Source organism: Seriola aureovittata, chromosome 22 (assembly GCF_021018895.1).
Source record: "Seriola aureovittata isolate HTS-2021-v1 ecotype China chromosome 22, ASM2101889v1, whole genome shotgun sequence".
Classification (NCBI taxonomy): domain Eukaryota; kingdom Metazoa; phylum Chordata; class Actinopteri; order Carangiformes; family Carangidae; genus Seriola; species Seriola aureovittata.
The window spans coordinates 4,634,338-4,651,296 of NC_079385.1; the positions used below are offsets into that span (position 1 = coordinate 4,634,338).

The 16,959-nt window shown below is 40.7% G+C and overlaps 1 protein-coding gene across 1 annotated transcript; it reads right to left on the bottom strand.

The window, feature by feature from the left end:
* Nucleotides 1-1,268: 1,268 nt before the first annotated feature.
* On the bottom strand, nucleotides 1,269-16,345 carry tm7sf3 (transmembrane 7 superfamily member 3). The gene is made up of 12 exons (XM_056368158.1): nucleotides 16,073-16,345; nucleotides 12,311-12,465; nucleotides 8,503-8,653; nucleotides 8,020-8,140; nucleotides 5,815-5,986; nucleotides 5,524-5,701; nucleotides 5,086-5,172; nucleotides 4,183-4,263; nucleotides 3,893-4,045; nucleotides 3,647-3,747; nucleotides 2,657-2,819; nucleotides 1,269-2,570 (listed from the first exon to the last, which is right to left on the bottom strand). Exons 1-12 carry the CDS (start codon nucleotides 16,185-16,187, stop codon nucleotides 2,317-2,319), a joined length of 1,731 nt encoding a protein of 576 aa, XP_056224133.1. The 5' UTR covers nucleotides 16,188-16,345; the 3' UTR covers nucleotides 1,269-2,316.
* Nucleotides 16,346-16,959: the final 614 nt, after the last annotated feature.

Sequence of the window (16,959 nt, forward strand, 5' to 3'; positions counted from 1 at the left end):
GCTAATACAAAAATGGGCAAAGAGGAGGGGCGTGTGTGGAGCAGAGGCATCGGTGCATGTCGGTTTAATAAATTTGGCAAGCATTAACATCGTGGTTCCCGTCAGCATCATTAGCACAGCTGGGCGTCCTGCTCGAAAGGCTAATTCATTAGCTGGCTAATAAGCTAGTCAACGAGCTAAGCTAACAAGCCAGGTAAAGTGAACGCAGACACGTCTCCGGCTGATTAGTGCTAACATAGCCAAGAGGTACATTCAATGACTCGCATTAGCTGCGGCTAGCGGCTAGCCACAAGCGGGTAGTCAACTGATGGCAGTCACCTGTCACTCAAAGTGGCCACATCTTTAATAATTAACCTCCAATAATGGATTTATATATGGAAGAAAAAAGAGACGGTTAAGTTTTAAAATATGATCACACTTCTGTAAAGTCTTTTGCTGTGACAGGAAGGTAACAGACAAAAGTTACTCCGCTGAATTCATTACTTTTAGTCATATGTATCAGGACATTTGAGTCCAGTGACTTCACATCCTTTCCAGCATGAACCAGAATCTGCTCAAACCCAGGCGTCTAACAGCCGCCTCCTGCACTGTGCTGCCCTCTAGCGGTTCTAATGTAAGACTGCAGTAGGGTTCAGTTAGTTGTATGTTGAGATTTATTAAATATAAATATTAAATATCAATAATTCTAACTGCACCAGCCACATTGTCTTTGCATCCTCTCAAGAAATAAAACTTTCTTTTTCCCAAGTCAAATGGATAAAAAAAAAGAAGAAACTTTAGGTTTTATACTCTACCACTCCCTTGTTATGATTTTGTTTCTGATTGTGATTGTATTTTACGCTTTTTTAAATAATGGTAAATGCACTTTTTCAGACTTTGCATTTCAGTGTGGGTCAGAGGAGGCTCCTCAGCCTGACTGGAGGCAGCTGTTATTAACTCTGATTAGTTTACTGAGGCCCTGAGCCAATTTGATTTAATTTAATTGACATCATACACTCAGATCGTAGCTACAACCTCCACTGCAAAAAGCAGGTATTTATATGCATTAGAGGTCAACATTTTTAAAACTGAAATAGCTTTAAAGCTGCTATAGTCACTATTTTTATATTAACAATGAATAAAGTGACTACAAAAGGGATCAATTACACACACACACACACACACACACACACACACACACACACACACTGGAAAAGATGTGGAAAGTTTGTGAGGATGAGCAGGACATGTATGTCCACTGTTCAGAATAAAGAAAGAAAGAAGAGAGGTTTTTACCTGTACCCATTTATTAAATATCAAAACATGTTAAATTACAAATGATAATTAACATCACTTTTCAAAATACATGTCTGCATATTGTTTTGGATGTTTTGTTTTGTTTTATTCCTAAAAAGTCACAAGACCATAAAAGTTCAACTGAATAAAATACTGACAGACCAGGCTGAAGCTTCGATACATTGTCTCAGTGCGTCATGGTTTAAAAGCTGAGTGTGAGAACCTGAGAAACGTCATGGCACACAGGTGAGAGATACAAAGATCACAAAGAAAAAATTAAATATATTAAAAATCCAGTGTGCAAAGTACAAGAAGCCTGAGCGGACTGTCAGTGCAGTCCAGTCAAGAACACGAGTAAGCAGGAGTTAAAACATCTGTTCTGACAGAGAAGGAAAAACACTAAAAAGTAAAAAGAGCATTGCTGTATTTATTTACTGTCAGTTTTTCTTTGTTTGTGACCTGCATGACCTCATTATGATCACTTACTGATCATCATCTATTACCAGATAAATGGCACATTCAGAGTTCAGTCTGAAACACGTTATCCTTTAAATTTTAGATTTAACTCAAGGTACACTGTGTGTTTATTAAAGTGTTTAGTTTAAAGCCAAACTACAAAACCATGACTGGATGTGGTGTCCTGTAAATATCAAATACATTGTTTGGACCCTTAAAAAATCACGATGGTAGCATTAATCCAACTCTGCAGAGATACAATGCCTCGCTGCGTGAATCATTAGTAGGTTGTGACTTTAGTGCAAACAGGAAATGAGCAGAACCGACAGAAGCAACAACGGCGACGACAACATTGAAGGACAGTTCTTTAGTTCTTCCTGACCAGTTAAAATATTATTTAAGTGTTTAATAGAACTGGAGTCAGATCCCTGCATCAGTCGACAGGAACAACATTCCTCCTTGTGACTCGACATCTGAGCCTCCCCAAGTCAAACAAGCATCACGGGGGTGTTTCTTGTCTCGGCTCAGACCCCCCCTGTTTGTGCAACCCGCCTTTAGACAGAGGCGACGAGGGGCGTCGGAGGTTCACAGGAGCAGAGGCGTGTGTTCTCCTGCCGGCTCCATGCGCTTGGTGAGCTGCCGTGCTCTGGCCAGGAGGCGGTTGGGCAGCGAGGGGAAGTGGTGGCTCGGGTCCAGGACGTTGGTTGTGCGGCGCTCGCGTTCCTGCAGCCACATGAGGTACGGGCTGGGTGGGAAGAACGGCCGCGAGCGCTCGCGGTAGAGCTGCAGGACGATGCCGCAGACGCCGAGCACTACCCACACTGTGATCAGGACGTAGTCTGGTTGAAGGGAGAGAGAGAGGACAGATGTTTGTTTGGCCTTACGGAGTTTTATATCTCAGCTGTGACTTCAGTTGTGAACTCACCGATGGTCTGGAACGGCACGTCAGTGAACACCGCGCTGTAGTTGTTGTTGAGGAAGCGTTTGAGGATGTTCAGTGTGATGTAGGAGAGGCTGGTGTAAACGTAGGCGTTGACGGCCAGAATCACAGCGTAAGCACCAACCACGCCACATGTGGTGATGTTGCCCTGAAACAGAAAACATCTGGACTTTAGAATTTAGTAAATGGTCACTGCTGAAGCACAACAAACTGCTGCAGCATATGGACAATTTATAGAAATATATATCATTTAATATTTCAAAATAAGACAAAATTTGTTTTTTATAGATGTCTGCAATTCAATTTTTCACAATAAATCGCTAATAGAAACTGAGGACAAATAAGGGAGTGCTGCTGTGAAGTGTATCTTGTTAAAGGATCAGTTCAACATTTTGAGAAATATACTAGTTCACGTTCCTGCGACAGAGAACACAGCTCTCAGAACAAATAAAGTTCAAACCTGGTAACAAGACAAACCAATTTTCATTTTCTGTTTGTGTTCGTTTTAACGAATGAGATAGAAACGTGTTAATTAGTGAACTTTAGAAGCACCAGTCGGCTGATTTTGTTACGTTAGACAGAGGCTGGCTAGCTGTTTCCAGTCTTTATGCTGAGATGAAATAAGCTAAGCTAAGGTAATCGGATCTATTTTTATCATACAGACATCAGAGTGGTATTAATTTTAAAAATTGAAATGTGCCATACACCTGTTTCCCAAAATATTGAACTTTTCCTTTAATCACACTCAAATGAATTGAGTAAATTAAATCACTAACTAAATTATTCAAAATAGTTGAATAAATTAGGCCAAATTAGTTAAAGTTATTATATTAAATTGTTTTTAAATTTAAATTTGTTAGTACCATGTTTCAAACAGATTTATCACTGTGTCATTCTTGATTCTGCCACTAGACAGCGCCAAATAAGGGCAGTTATAAATCCTACACATGCTGTGGTTCGTTTTAGTGTTGTTACCTCTCTGGGCCAACGCACGAAGAAGAGGGGAACAATGATCATGATGCTGCAGAACGTCACCCAGAAAACCACATCTGAACGCCTGAACACATCAATGTCACCTGGAGAGGGACCACAACACAACAGTGTCCAAAAACAACAAACAAACAAACAAACAAACAAACAAACAAACACAGTGCTGACTTCTGGGTGTGTGTGTGTGTGTGTGTGTGTGTGGGGGGGGGGGGCACACTGCAGTTTTCATACCGATAGGAGTAAAGAGGACAGTGGAGGCGATGAGAAAGCCGAGCATCAGGCCGACCACGACGATGCAGGCCATGACCGACCCAAAACGCCACCAGCTCATGACCAGGATGACCCCGCCCACCACGCCGATCACTGCCGACACGGTCAGACAAACTGCGGAGGGACGGAAACAAGTCAAGAGGACTTTCATTTGGGATGAAACGTAGCGGTGTGTTACTGAGAGCTCAGAAATGTTAAATGTCTTTCATCATGTGAACAGATCACAGAAGATCAAAGTGGAGAAGACTCACTGTCATAGCTGAGCTCAGTCGTCCTTGCGATCAGCACAAAGAAGAAAAACGCAGCGAAGCTGAATCCCATGCAGAACAACTCTGTGACGGAGAGAGGAGACAGGGAACACACAGGTACAGAGAGGACGTTACAGCCATTCAGTCAGCACAAACGTGCCGGCCGAACATCACTCACTGGAACCAGATGAAAGAGTTTTTCCCTCAGAGGGAGACGAGCTGTATCAACTCCTCTTACTCTGGCATTTACAGATTTATCACGACCACTGACAGCGGTGGCACATCACAGTCATGGGATTGAGTTTGGAACAAATACATTTCTTCATCACATGCGAGGGAGACCACATGAGAGGAGGAAAGCCTCTGCTGGAGCCTTTTAAGACGAGTTTCTGATTATAAAAAAACAGAACGATGTAAAGGAAACCAAACCGGTTTGTTGCACTGTGTCAGAGCTTTGCTTCTGTTTGAGTCAAGACTTACGGACATGACCTCTGACCCCACTAATCTATTCTACTGACCCTGACACTAACTGCGACTGGAAGAAAGCCAAGTTTAACAGTTGGGTCAAACTTGTTTTCTCAGACTTAAGAATGAAGATCTTGAGTGTGTGGATCTCATATAAATAATTAACATATACATAAAATCAAAAACTAAATGTTTTGTGAGTCATGTTCGTTCATGAACATGATGGAACCAGAAACTACACAGAGGAAGAAAAAGTAACTAGACAACAAACAAACACACTGGAGCTAAAACCACAAAGATTTCAGTTCTCTCTGGTTCAGGACAAAAAAAAAAACATATTCTGCACACATGAAGAGGTCCCCTGGAATATTAATGCTACGCAATGGAATATTAGTAATATTAAAATATACATGATGATAAATGAAATGTCAAACTACTTACCACATTTGAAGAATCGATGCCCAAAGAAGCAGACGAACAGACCCGCCAAACCAGCGATGGTGAAAAAGAATTTTGTAGATAACTTTCCTGGAAATTAAAAAAAAAATATATAAATCATTAACTGCATTAACTGCTTTGAAGCCAAAGTTCAAACCTGATGTCACCTTTCCTCTGGAACACGCTAGAGATATAATTGACCTGATCGGTCAGGTTTGCAGCTCAGTTTTCTCATGTTGTTTGTATTATTTTAAACTGAAGATCCCATGATTCAAAAGTGCTGAGATCGAAGATAAAGTTTGCAATTTCACAAGATTCTTTTATTTAACATTTTTTTCATTTATAATAAAATGACTTCATTGCAAGTTTTTCACACAGCAGTTTGCATGCAGAGAATAAATCTGACATATATGAGATAAGATGAAGGAGGATGTAGATCACCCAGGGTTTGGCAGCCGTCCAGAGTGGAGGTGAAGCTGCAGGCGTAGGTGTGGACGGGGACGTAGGAGGCCGAGGTATTCAACAGCGGGTCTCTGACGATGACCGAGTAGATGACGCCCTGGCCAGGGATGGAGTTGAACACCGCCATGGTCATGTCCGATGACGACAGCGTCATGACCTGCAGGGAGACGGGGGTGACGAAAGGTCAGCGGGCTGCGTGTCAGCTGCCTCGTCGCGTTTGTACTGAACTGTAAACACGCGGCTTTGAACGATCGCGTTTGTGGTGCCTACTCGTTTGCCGTTCTCCGTCATGCCCTGGATGTCGGCCACGGCCTGGATGCCACCGAACAGGCTGCGCTCCGATAGGTCGTTCTCGGGCAGGAAGTACTGGTAGACGTCGTACTGCAGCCGCCAGCGCGTGTTGGTCCCTGTGGATCTGTCGCAGACTGCAGGAGTTTCACCTCTGACAGAGAGCAGAGACAGTCGAGACAAATCAAAGTCACTTTCCCTCAGTCGGCCAAGTCTTGAACTTTAAACTGAGCTGATCGCAGGCTAGAGGCCGCCTGGCTTTGGTAAACTTTCAGAAAAACAATCTGATATATATGTGTGAAGGTCATTAAACCGACAAATGAAAGAGAGGCAGGGAGACAGAGAGCGAGGGAGTGGGTGAGTGCAAGAGAAGTCTGATGACACTAAAACTGAAACCTAACATCTCTTAGTTCTTATGTAAGGTCCTTCTTTGTAACCTGGTGGTTTACCAGAGCATTGTGTAAGCTGTAAGTGTGTGACTGTTGACACTCTTACAAGTGCATGAATGAAGTGTGTTCAGTACAACGGCTCCACACAGGCATCTACTGCAGCTGCAGAAGTTGAACTTGCTTTGTGAGTTTCACTCACTTATGTAAACACCCTTACACATGGCGGCTGACTCAGTCCTCTGAGTGTTGGATTTTGAATCACTAACTGAGACTTCACACTGTATTAATCTGCACTGTTGACTTCTGCAGGTGGTTAGTGTGCAAAATATTAATCTATCTGACTGACACAGGAAATGTGGCAACACACTTGCCAACAAATGTCAAACCGACACAAACACGACAGTTGGAGGGAAACGCACCACAGAAATAATGCTTTGCTGTTGGTTTTCAGAGATCTCCCCATCCATAGTGTCCTTTCTGTTCCTTTTCACATTGCATTGTGGGACAAAACCTTCAAGTGAAGGGTCACTATTTTGCTGTCTGGTCCCAGTTCTTATATATGATAAGGCTTATAATATGTATTTTGTCAGTTTCTTGTTTGTACAAAAAAGAGAAATATGTTGACTTCTTGTATATTAGCTGCAAAAACTCTATATGACAAGTAGTCTATTGTTCTATTAGCACCAGAATGTCGTGTGGGATCAGGATACAGCCAAAATGTCCACAAACAAAATGAAAAATCTCATTTAGTATGTGCTACACACGCGTATCTTCAGTGTAAACACAACTGTGAATAATATCAGTTATAATTAATCTGCAAAAGTAACACAGCTCAGGTTGGATATTTGAAAGTAACGTAGGTGTGGTCGTCAAGTGGACTCCTCATCCGATGTTAATAAATTCAACCAGACACGTCAAACAAGAAGATTTCCACACATAACTCAACAGCAGACAAAGACACCAGTATTTGTCCAAACAACTGTTGGTAATGAGCTGAAAACTAAATCTGCCACACAGCAAAGCTGTGTTCCAAAAATCATAGCTGGACTTGGTTGTAGATACTTGAGGATGTTTCACTTCTCACCCTGGAGGTATTTGAAATACCTGGAGGTATTTCAAATACCTCCAGGCCAGACAGTCAGACCTGAAGAGGCCTGCAGAATGAGAGGCGAAGTGTCTTCAAGTATCTACAGCCACGTCCAGTTGCCCTTGATTCAGACCCTCTTAGATAACCATGTCGTGGATGACTGAGAATCTTCAAAGACATCGTACACACAGTGTTTAGAGTTTCCAAAAAAAAACACAAAAAAGTGCCGCACTGCCTAACAGCTGATAACTCACACAGTGCTAAATGAGCTCTAATCTCCACATGGCTACAAAGAAACTGTCTCAAAATGTTTTCTGCACCAAAATCACAACAACAACTGTGATGAAGAACTGAAAGCTACAAGCAGCCATGCAGAAAACTTCTCTTCCTCAAAAGCAAATGCAAACAAACAAAACCTTAGAGTTTAGAGTGTGTGCAGCTTCAGACTCGCAGCTAGTGACCCTGTAGAAAAGTCCTCTGCCTGTCTGTCCTCTGAAAGCTTTGTGGCACACACATTCTTCAGAAAAGTGGCAGTGGAGGGGATGTGGAGGGCGGGGGCTGTGTGTGTGTGAGTGTGTGACATGAGATCATAAACAGTGTGGCAGTTTGACAACAGCTGCTGAAAGACGCGAGATGTGCACAGAGTTGTTGCTGCGTACAGAGGCTGAACAGGAAGTGGAGCAGACAATACCAGTCGGTCTCGTGCGTTACCTCTCATAACCTAAGTTTGCTGGTGCAAAGCGGATCGTGGTCTCATAGAGGTTGTAGTGAATGTAGACATTAGGGTCAATGTCCAAGGTGAACTCTGTGTTACAAGCTCCAGGGACTGGGTCTAAAACGGAGAAAACAGACATATTCATCATTAGAAATGTCGTTAGGAAAGAGAGGACAATAAAAACACCCTTGAGGATAAGTGGCACCCTGCCATGTCAGGGTGAATAGTAGTAAGGCTGTTTAAACACATCGCATATGAGCAACCACGCACAATCAGTGCTTGTGCTCACTTACTGTCTGAGTTTCCTCAAGTCAAAACCACAATCTACTGAGTTACTTCAGTGTTCCGTGTCAAAAATATCAGCTCCTGTATGAACGGCGCGCAACTTCCTCGTTTCTGACTTCTCACGCAAGACTCGCTGGGAGAGAAACTCCAAAGTTTTTTTAATGGCTGGACATAAACACACAGAAGAGACTTACCAGTGCTGGAGAAGGAGAGGATGACCCCGGTGCCCGCCACAGTGTCATCATCAGGAGAAGACAGGAACAGTGAGAGGGACGTCTGGCCCGGCTCGAGAGCTGACAGGAGGCCCGAGTCCACCGCCGTCAGAGAGAGACCCAGGCCCGGCAACTGAAGCACACACACGCATCAGTCTGTCAGCAGATGCACAAATAATATGCAAAAAGCACAAGAGTCCACAGGGAGGAGAGCGTCTGCGCAGTGCAGCACTGCTCCACTTTAAAGGACAAGTCTGATGATATTCTATATTTTTCTTATTGTCAACAAAACCAAAACTAACAATGAATTGATCAGATGCTGTAGTTTATTTTGACTAAGTCCCACACACACCATGCTGCTGCTGTAAACACTCAGTAGTGAGTAAACCTTAAAATGTGCTCTATTTACCCCTGTTTCAGGAACATTTCACTTTAAAAAGTTTGTTTAAATAAAGTAAAAATGATTAATATTTTGTTTAACACGGTTTTACCACATAAAAAGTGAGAAAAAATGAAAAACTGGGTTTGAAGCTCATCTGTTCTTGATTCCTCAAGATTCACTGCAGGTAAAGGTGGAAACACTCCGTCATGGAGTTGACTGATTATTTCTCTCATCGTATGTCTTGTATTATATTAAAACATCATAATATGGATGTTAACATGGTTTTTGCTTAAAGACTCAGATCTTCAGTAGGAACCAGTGGCTTGGGGACGGACCAACTCGTTGTTGATTTTGGTCTTTTCATTTTTTTTTCTTTGAAATTGGTTAACAATAAGAACAATATAGAATAACACCAGCCTTTTCTATTAAATGTGAACTGTTATATGTTGGTATTAAACTGACAATGGAGAATTCCAAAATAAAAGTTTCTTAGTATGAAAAAGATGTTGCATAAAATTCAGAGTCAAACTAAATGAATGGTTAGTTCAACCAGAAGAATTAGTCAAACGCTGAAGTCAGTCACACACATCACCACATCCTGAGCTGGTTAACGCTCAGATTACACTAGTTGACAAAAAAAAAAAAAAAAAGAAAAAAAAGGATGTGTGTTACCAGAGCAAAAAATCATGCAGGTGAAAAAATGTTAGAAATTCTTGTAATATGGATTACAGAAAGTGTATCTATACGAGGTCAAAAGATCCTACTGAAGACTGAGGGTTGACATTACAGGCAGATTTTTCCATGTTTTTTAAAAAATTCTTTACTGTATCTCGTGTTTGTTTACTTGCTGGGTTTCAATACTTTGGTGTGTATTTCCCGAAATTTGTTTATTGAATTTTCTACATCGCAAAAAAGTTAAAAAAAAAAAAGCTGCATTACAAGTTCCATCGTTGTGTCAAAAATAACACTGAAAGTAAAAGGACGTGGGAAATATTTCGCTAACATGAGGACCTAATCCGACACATCAAAACCTGTGTGCAAAAGATAAAGAGTTGGTTAAACGCTGGGTTTTCTGGCTTTGCATGATATCATTTTTCGATCGTCACATCTCAGTCACAGAGGAGATTTGAGAGACACAGGGCAATTTCCTGGATATGATCTCAAACCATAGAGTGACTGCTAAAATATGTGTACTGTGCAACTGCTACACTAAACTTAGATGTGGTATCACAGAACGGTGATGTTGTGACAGACAGAAGACAGTAAGACATCATCCTCAGCGTACATTTCTAGCAGCATCGAAGCCCCGCGCTCAGTGACTCCAATCCTTCTGCTCATACAATAACTCCATTGTACAACACTAATCAGAGTGCTGAAGTGGGTATCGACACACTATTCAATGTGGTTTCCACTGAATTCACATAATATGTCACAGAGGTAGAGCCGCCTCAAACTATTATAATCACAAGTGTGTAAAGGGATTACAGCTTAGTATGACTGCTCATTAGTCACCAACAGGAAACAGGCACAACAGTGGTTCAACATACAATCGATTTTAAACACTGTAGTTTATCTGATGGATTTTTCTTTAAAAAGGTCCTATATAGTATAAAGGTAGATGTCCATGTGTTGTTTGATTATAAAGCAGGTCTAGGTTCTATATTAATACTGTGAAAGTATCAAAGCGCTCAGTCCACAGAGAAATGCACACAGACTGTATTCAGAAACTGAGCCTTAAAACCAGCCATCAGGACTTCTGTGACACTGTGATGTCACAACAAAGCAGTCACTACTCTCAGCGATGCTCCAAGCCCCGCCCATCTGGACCAACCACCCAACCTTGCAGGATATGGTTTCTCTGAGTGTTTACTTGAAATCGGCATAGGCTGCAAAAACATGATGAAATAAATAACAACAAACAAAATAGGATCTTGTGGTCAACCACTTTGAGTGAGTGTAATAAAAAGAAAAAGGAAATTGAAGACAGATAACAGTGTAAGAGAAACTGAAACTTTTGCAATATTTATCCCCACCCTATTAAACTAGAAAACATTTCTCACTTTCACTGTGAATTTCCTTTTTTAGATGTGGATGTTTTGCTGCCAGTGACCCGCTCCATGTCAGAATCTGACATTTGCGTCACAGCCTCTTTTTGTCCCCTTTTTTTTCCCAAGGAGACACACCGGGAAAAGTCTTCAATCACATGGATTTGTTTTCTTATCTCTTGTTTTCTGCTGTTTCCATCACAAGCAAAAACAGAGCTAAACTAAATTAGGCTCCATGCCTGCCTGTGCAGCTTGGACCCACACCGAGCTGTCCCCCGAGACTAATGGGACCGAGGCCAGGAGGTTTTCCCTCTGGGCCACCCTGTCTGCCGCTCATGACCAGGGGACTGTACATCAGCTGACTGCCCCTTCGCTCCGTGGGTCAGACGACCTTGCTCACAAAGCCTCATTCATAATCAGAGGTAGAACTAACTCCCTAGTCATAAACTGAAGCATACTTTCAATTTCACAGTTTAGCTAGCATTTTCTACTGTTTTACGAGGCCGAGCCACAAATAGTTACTCAACTTAAGTCTAAAAACATCTGACATTTGACTTTCCAATCAACAGAAAATTATACATCTTAAACTCTTAGCTTAAACTTAGCATTCCTGAGCTTTCATCTTTATCTCTTCATCTACCCTCACAGGTTCCACTCACCTATGTAATGTCATGCTCAGTGCAATCTGTAAACCATGAAGAACAGGTCAGCAGGTAAACAAACATGAAGAAAAGTCGCCATCTCAGCCACTGATATCACCAGTCTTATCATCACAGTTTAACATAAGTTCCTCTGTAGACTTTCAGTTTACCACGGCAACTCAACACCCCCCCAGACAAACAAGTATTTACCCCCAGCAACTCACAGAAATCTGGGGAGACACACTCAGTCCTTTATCTTAAAAAAAAGGAATTGTGTCGAGTGCACCACAGTGTCTCATTTCATTAAGTGGCCTATTTAATCCAATGAAATTGAGCAGACTAAATGTGAAAAGTTATACTGATTATACCAAATATATCAATTCATATATTTTTACTCATTATGTTCATATTAAAGGTCCCATATAGTCTAAAAGTAGATGTCTACGTGTTGTTTGATTATAGATCAGGTCTAGGTTCTATATTAATACTGTGAAAGTATCAAAGCCTCAGTTCACAGAGAAATGCACACAGTCTGTATTCAGAAACTGCAGCTACTCAATAATGAGCTTATATATTTCTCTTAATACAATAGTGACTGTCCGTCTGTGCTTCCTGTCCAGAGCCTCTCCAGATCATGAAAAACACATCTGTCCAGGTTCCCCACATCCAGTCTGTTGCTGCCAGTTTAAAGCTGTAAAACGACTGAGACAACACTTTCTCACCTTGGTATAGGAGAGGGTGGCATTGCGGTGCTGCGTGTGAAACTGCAGAGTGACGAAAGCGACCTCCGGGGCGATCCTGGACACCACGGCCTGCACTGTCTCATTCTGGGAGACGCTCACGTTCTGGAAAGTTCCCGGCAGGAAAATCACCCGGTCTGTGACAGAGAGTTAAAAGTCTGATTTATTTCTATAAATCACATTACTGCAGTTGATTGATTATAGTGTGTGGCATATAATCCACTCTGCTACACTGTCCTCATTTAACCTGGGCTGTTTACACTGTTTAATGTCATATGTTTATGCACCAATTATTTTATTGTTGTTTGCACACATTACTGCTGCCCTGTCTCAACAATGGAGAAGCCACTGTAAACAGTTGAGTTTGAGTTGAGTTGAAGTTACAACTATTCACTGCTGGAAAATCTTTGAGATCAGTAGTTTATTGACTCCAATATCACAATACAAACATATAAAATTAAAAACTTAAGATGAGTCTGGACATAAAGCAGAGCTATTCTTTGAGAGCTGCACACTTAACCACAGAGCAGGAAGGTAAATGGTCGAGTCAAATGTCAAAGATTATTATTTTTCTGTCATCACTTCTGTCACATGAGCGCTGTCCAACCACCACTCAGCCTGCAGATGCATGTAACATTAAATTAAAGAGATTAAGTTCGTTTTCGTATTTTAATGGGTTGCAGCTGAACGTGACAGACACAAGGCGACATGTGCAGTGCATTCAGCAGCATTACAAACAGCGGCTTTGACAGCTGGTCCTAAGCCAAGTAGGCAACCTCCAACCAGGTCAGCAGCTCATCAAAGACGGATCTTACATAAAAAGGCTGAATGAAGAAGAGCGAGTACTCTCTGTGTTGACTGTTGAAGCTCTGATCCGAAATACTGAAGCCTGCTGGCGCCAACGCTGCATAAACGCCCAAACTTTGTATATAAAAATAATCATTTCTGGCCTCTCTGCAACATGTGAGCCATTCATTTAAGATTCCCTCTCATTAGTTAAAAAATCTAAAGCACTTTAAAACCAGGGGCCAGATATTTCAGACTGGTCTGTGGTGTTAGGCCTTGTAAAGTCCTTGTAACTGTTGAACTCTTCCAAAAGAAAAACATTTTCTGCTGGGACAAACAGAGCTGAATGGTTGCATGTGGTTCCTCAGTCTGCCTTTTTTAGTTTATCTTATTTTATTTTATTTTTTAAAAAGTCTTAAATTTACCCAGAATTCATTGTAAGACCGCCTGGCTTAAGACAGTCAAGAACTAAACTGCTTTGTGCAATGGATTAATTCAGACGTCTATCTGAAGTCTGACTGTTTGTCACACAGTCAAACAGTCAGTCAAAGTCGTCTTTGTGAAACCGGCCCCTGTATATTATAATATATTATATTATATTATATTATATTGAAGTTTATAATACAATTGTAATATTCAGTCAAATAATAAGTCAACACCATCTTCAGCTTTTACTTGAGGACCTATGGACTGTAATAGCAATAGTAATAGTAAAGCATATCCTCCCCTGATCATCTGCTTACGTCCGTACTTCTATTGATGATCTGCTGTGTAATACCATGACCACTTCAGATCTGACGAGCTCATGCAGCTCTACTGGAAACAGCTTTACAATGATAATCAAATCAAATCAATAGCGTCATTCTGTCGGTCAGCACGATACTTTACATTTCACGGAGGCAAATGTTTCACAGATTGTTGCAACTTTAACATCAAACTGGGAGATATTATCCCCACACTATAATGCAGCATACACGTCATTTGGCTCTCAACCCTATCAGTGTCGTATTCTTCAGCTCAGGTTTTATCACTGTGAGACTGAACTTTCCTCTGTTCATCTCTCACCAATCACTCAGTTATTTCACTGTTTGTTGTCTTCATCAGTAAAGTGAGCAGCACAGAACTTGCGCAACATGATCTATGACCTTTTTTAAATATTTAGAAGCCATTTTTAAATTTGCAATTGCCAATAACCAACTGTGACAACATATTTTTTATTTTCTTCCAAGCTACTGTAGCACAAGAATTTCCCAATTTGGGATCAATAAAGTTTATCTATCCATCTAACTGACTTTAAGAGTATTCTCACTTCCACTGTATTTTAGTATCTGTTTGAAGACTATTAAACATATTATTCAGTAACGTTATAATAAGTGCTGTACTGCTTGGATTGTATGTATGGTCTTATTGTATTTTTGTTTCCTGTACAAAGAGCAAGAATGTCAAGTATTACAGCTAATGCACTAGATTTGCTGCTGGCAACATGTGCTGCCTTATCCACACACTGTGTCTGCGGGTCAGACTCCAGCTCAGGAGTGACCTGCTGCCTTCATTTTTCTGACATGTGAACAATTGGAAAAACCAGAGGGCAAATATTACATATATATCAACCAGTGTCAGTGTCATGCAATGGTGGTAAGATGGGTGCTCCTTTGTGACCACGACTACAGAAAGGCAGACAAATATTACTTATGTGTTTAACTGCGCAGTAATCCCAGATGTCCGAGTGTGAGTTTTTCACTTGAATGATTGTTTCTATCACTAAAAGAATTTCTTTTGTTCCAGTTTTAGAGCTTAGAGTCCCATGATGCTATTTCAGAGGTTTTTCCACCCTGGCAAGAAGAAAATTAGAAGCGGAAACACTGAATAATTGCGATGAAATTCTACTTGAGCTGTACGATATGCAAAGAAAATAAAAAAATCATATTGCCATTATTTTGACAAATATTGCGGTATGAGAACAAGATTATACAGGCTATGGTAATTTCTGCATTTCACTTTCACCAAAAAAAAAAGAAGAATTTAATTTAATAATTTTTGTTGGGGTCTGTAGCAAACAAGCATGTTCACTCACATCTGGAGAATATGTTTTTGAGGCATCTCTGTAACACCACAATGTTTCATTTATGGTGTGTTGCACTTAACCATATTGTAAAATGCAGTTTCAATAACATTTTGATTAATTGTTCAGCCCTAAATTCTACATAATCTAACACTGACATAGATCATTGGTTACTTGTGCCTTATAGCTGCTATTTATTGTGAAACCACTGCAGAGATGGTGGAGCATAAAAACCAGCCTGTTTCACCATGTCATGACAGCTGGCTGTTGGTATTCAGTTATCTAGTCTTTATCTATCTCTATTGATCATTTAGCCTATCAGAGGGAACTCTGCTTTCTTTCACAATCACATTTTCTTACAACACCCACCATTTGTTTTCCTTCACATGACTCAAACATTAGAATGAACTTTTTTCTATTTGACCTGATAACTCACATTTTTATTTAATTCCTCCCTCGTTATAATGAAGCATATCTTAAGAAACTAAATATGAGCTTAAAAATATATCATATTAATATCCACTTATGAATATTAAAGGGTAAACATTGTGATGACCGCCAGAAATCTCCTTGCAGTATATATGCTGTTAAAATGTGTAAATGATAACCCCACTTCACTATAGTGTAGGTATGGAGGTTTGACATGTATAAAGTTAGGTAAACATTTGAAGCAGAATAAAATATTAAGCCAGCTGCGGCTACACAACAACAAATGATCTTCAGTGATTTACATACATCTTACAGTATCTAGGAATTCAAAAGCGACCTTTAACCTTGATTTCATACACATTTGGCCTGTAAACCCCCGCGTTCATGCGTTTAAAGGTCTGAAAAAGTCTAATAAAGTTAACTTTGAAGAGCGAAAGCGTATAAAATCGCTAGCTCTAGCAACTCACTTTCCACTTGGGCTTGAACTTCACTCATCGAGGGAAGAAGCAGCAGCAGAAGCGGCAGCAGCGGAGACCAAATCCAACGAGACATTTTTCCTCTGCTTCGTTTATTTGATAACATCACCCTTCAGTCTGCCGGTCAGTAAAATCATTGGTAACCTCGCAGTCTCCTTCGTTTGGGCAGAAATCCCTGCAAACGCAAAAGCGACATGCTTGACTGAACTGAAAGGACTGTCAGGGCTGCTTCTCTCCCGCTGTTGCTCTGACGGGAGTACGATGCTTCCGCGAGAATCTCGCCGCCAGTCCCGCGATAGCTTCCCCTTCCCTCTCCAAACCAAAACCATTCAATATGATTCACTGACCAGCCACGACAGAGTATGATTGAGAAAATTAGACATTTTCAAGAAGCCTCTTCCATTTTTTTTAAATCTTTGTTTTTAGTATTCATTATTTTTAGTATTAGTATGTGTTTTTGTCTTTTGTAATGACATCACACATATAACAAATTCCAGTGTAAAACCCGACATAGGCTTTAAAATGACATTTGTGGATCCTGGAAATATTGGCAGGGTGGGAGCTCTTTCTTAACTCTCTCAACTCTCTCTTAACAAATCACAACAATGTCATTATTTTATGAACACACAATTATTTTTGAGCAGTGAAAAGGCTGCTGAACTGGATTTGTTGCATTTACAGAAATGTTCATATTCAGATATTAAAATAAACACCATCATGTGGGAGGAATGATTTTGAACACGACTCTTCTGCAGAAGGGGTAGTTGGATGTTGCAGCATATCCTGTATGTTGGATACTGTTTCTATTCCTGCTTTTAAAATGCGGTTGACAATATGTAACAATAACATGAGCGGTGAAAGTGAGAAGTTCCGAACTT